Source organism: Blennius ocellaris (assembly GCF_963422515.1).
Source record: "Blennius ocellaris genome assembly, contig: SCAFFOLD_139, whole genome shotgun sequence".
NCBI lineage: Eukaryota > Metazoa > Chordata > Actinopteri > Blenniiformes > Blenniidae > Blennius > Blennius ocellaris.
The window spans coordinates 5,001-7,500 of NW_027662287.1; the positions used below are offsets into that span (position 1 = coordinate 5,001).

Below are 2,500 nucleotides of genomic sequence, written 5' to 3' on the forward strand. Positions count from 1 at the left end.
ATTATAGAGCATCTTCCTCCTCTAGTCCACATTATAGAGCATCTTCCTCCTCTAGTCCACATTATAGAGCATCTTCCTCTCTAATCCACATTATAGAGCATCTTCCTCCTCTAATCCAGATTATAGAGCATCTTCCTCCTCTAATCCAGATTATAGAGCATCTTCCTCCTCTAGTCCACATTATAGAGCATCTTCCTCCTCTAATCCAGATTATAGAGCATCTTCCTCCTCTAATCCAGATTATAGAGCATCTTCCTCCTCTAATCCAGATTATAGAGCATCTGCCTCCTCTAATCCAGATTATAGAGCATCGTCCTCCTCTAATCCAGATTATAGAGCATCTTCCTCCTCTAATCCAGATTACAGAGCATCTTCCTCCTCTAATCCAGATTATAGAGCATCTTCCTCCTCGAATCCAGATTATAGAGCACCTTTCTCCTCTAATCCAGATTATAGAGCATCTTTCTCCTCTAACATCAGATTATAGAGCATCTTTCTCCTCTAATCCAGATTACAGAGCATCTTCCTCCTCTAATCCAGATTATAGAGCATCTTCCTCCTCTAATCCAGATTATAGAGCATCTTCCTCCTCTAATCCAGATTATAGAGCATCTTCCTCCTCTAATCCAGATTATAGAGCATCTTTCTCCTCTAATCCAGATTACAGAGCATCTTCCTCCTCTAATCCAGATTATAGAGCATCTTCCTCCTCTAATCCAGATTATAGAGCATCGTCCTCCTCTAACATCAGATTATAGAGCATCTTCCTCCTCTAATCCAGATTATAGAGCATCTTCCTCCTCTAATCCAGAATATAGAGCATCTTCCTACCTTCTGCTGCTGGCTGCTCTGTCGGAGCAGGTGGTTCCTGGGAGAGGAGAGCAGCTCCTGGACGCTGCAGTGCCCCAGGTTGGCCTCCAGGGGGCGCTCGGCCTGCAGGAGCCACATCTGAGGGACGAAGTGAAGTGAAGGAGGTGAAAAACAGAACGTCGCACCTCCTGATGGAGGAGAAACACCAGAGAGGTAAATATTCATCGTGAACTAATTTCAGGTGAAAAATCTTCATGACGAGTCTGAAAGTTTGTGTCACGACGGTTCCTGAGGAGCTCCGGGGTTCTAATGAGCTGCAGGAGGAGGAGGAGGAGGAGGAGCAGGTGAGGAGGTGCTCACCTGGAGACATTCAGCTCCATGGATATTCATCATTCAACACCTGACGGAGGCTTGGCTGTGAAATAAAACTGAGACGTGTGGAGGAGCTTGGTGCTGATACCTCCTGCTGCTGCTCCTCCTGCTGCTGCTGCTCCTCCTGCTCCTCCTCCTCCTGCTGCTGCTCCTCCTGCTGCTGCTGCTCCTCCTGCTCCTCCTCCTCCTGCTGCTGCTCCTCCTGCTGCTGCTGCTGCTCCTCCTCCTCCTGCTGCTGCTGCTGCTGCTCCTCCTCCTCCTGCTGCTGCTCCTCCTGCTGCTGCTGCTCCTCCTGCTCCTCCTCCTCCTGCTGCTGCTGCTGGATGTTAGAGGAGGAAGATGCTCTGTAATCTGGATTAGAGGAGGAAGATGCTCTACAATCTGGTGTTAGAGGAGGAAGATGCTCTACAAACTAAAAATGCTCATCACTGCAGCTAATGCTAATGCTATTAACTGGGTGGGACGTTTCAATGCTAACATTGCTTAATGCAGCAGCTAAAGCTATGATAACAGCTATGTAAGAATGCTAATGCTAATCACAGCTACCATGGCTATATGCTAATGCTAATGTTGCTCACAGCGGGACGTCTTCCACGTGTTTAGCAGAATAGTGACCGAGTTGCTCTTCAGAGATGACTTTGGCCAATGCTAACAGTTAGCTGCCAATGCTAACAGCCATTCTGGTACTTGGGAGTTTGTGTGAATCATTGAACGTCTGTAAACAAGTGAACCTGCACTCAGATTAAGTGTTTAAATGTTTCCTCTGAAAGGTAAATACCAGAGGATGTTTGAAGTAAATAACAAATGTAGAAAGTGATTAATTTACTGGTTTTATAAAGTGTTTCTGTCTGTTGGTCTCCAGCCAATCACTGAGGAGGAACAGCTGATTGTTCTCATTCCAACAGGGGAAAATAATCCTTATTTTACTTTGATTCCTTCCTGTTACCTTTGATTTTAAACTGTGTTATAACAGGTATTAGTTTTTAAACATTGAATTCTTATTTGTTAAGAGTCACTCTTTAGAAGTGGATTTAGTTAGAAATCAAAGCAGAATATTTCAACATGCAAACCCAGAGTTGTGCCTTAAAAACCACGAGTGACAATCAGACCACATCTAGTTTATTACATTAGTTTCATGGATCTGTTGAAAACATTTATGGTGATTCCCTGAAGTTCTTAACAAAATCGTCTGTAAATAAAGACTTTTATCTTATTTCTCATCAATGTGAATTTGCTCAAATAGAGTCCAAATGGCTGAAGTTGCAAAAAAATTATAAAAGAAAAAGTCAAATTGAAAAAAAAATGGCTAAATATCCTA

The 2,500-nt window shown here is 43.6% G+C and overlaps 1 protein-coding gene across 1 annotated transcript in view; it reads right to left on the minus strand.

The window, feature by feature from the left end:
• Positions 1 to 2,500, minus strand: part of LOC308147924 (uncharacterized protein) — a gene marked incomplete at its 5' end in the record, with an annotated part of 51,576 nt that overhangs the window by 2,834 nt on the left and 46,242 nt on the right. Inside the window, 2 exons of the mRNA XM_080521314.1 lie at positions 832 to 948; positions 1,271 to 1,501. Of these exons, the coding sequence (XP_080377440.1) occupies positions 832 to 948; positions 1,271 to 1,501 (348 nt within the window). The remainder of the gene's footprint in view (positions 1 to 831; positions 949 to 1,270; positions 1,502 to 2,500) is intronic.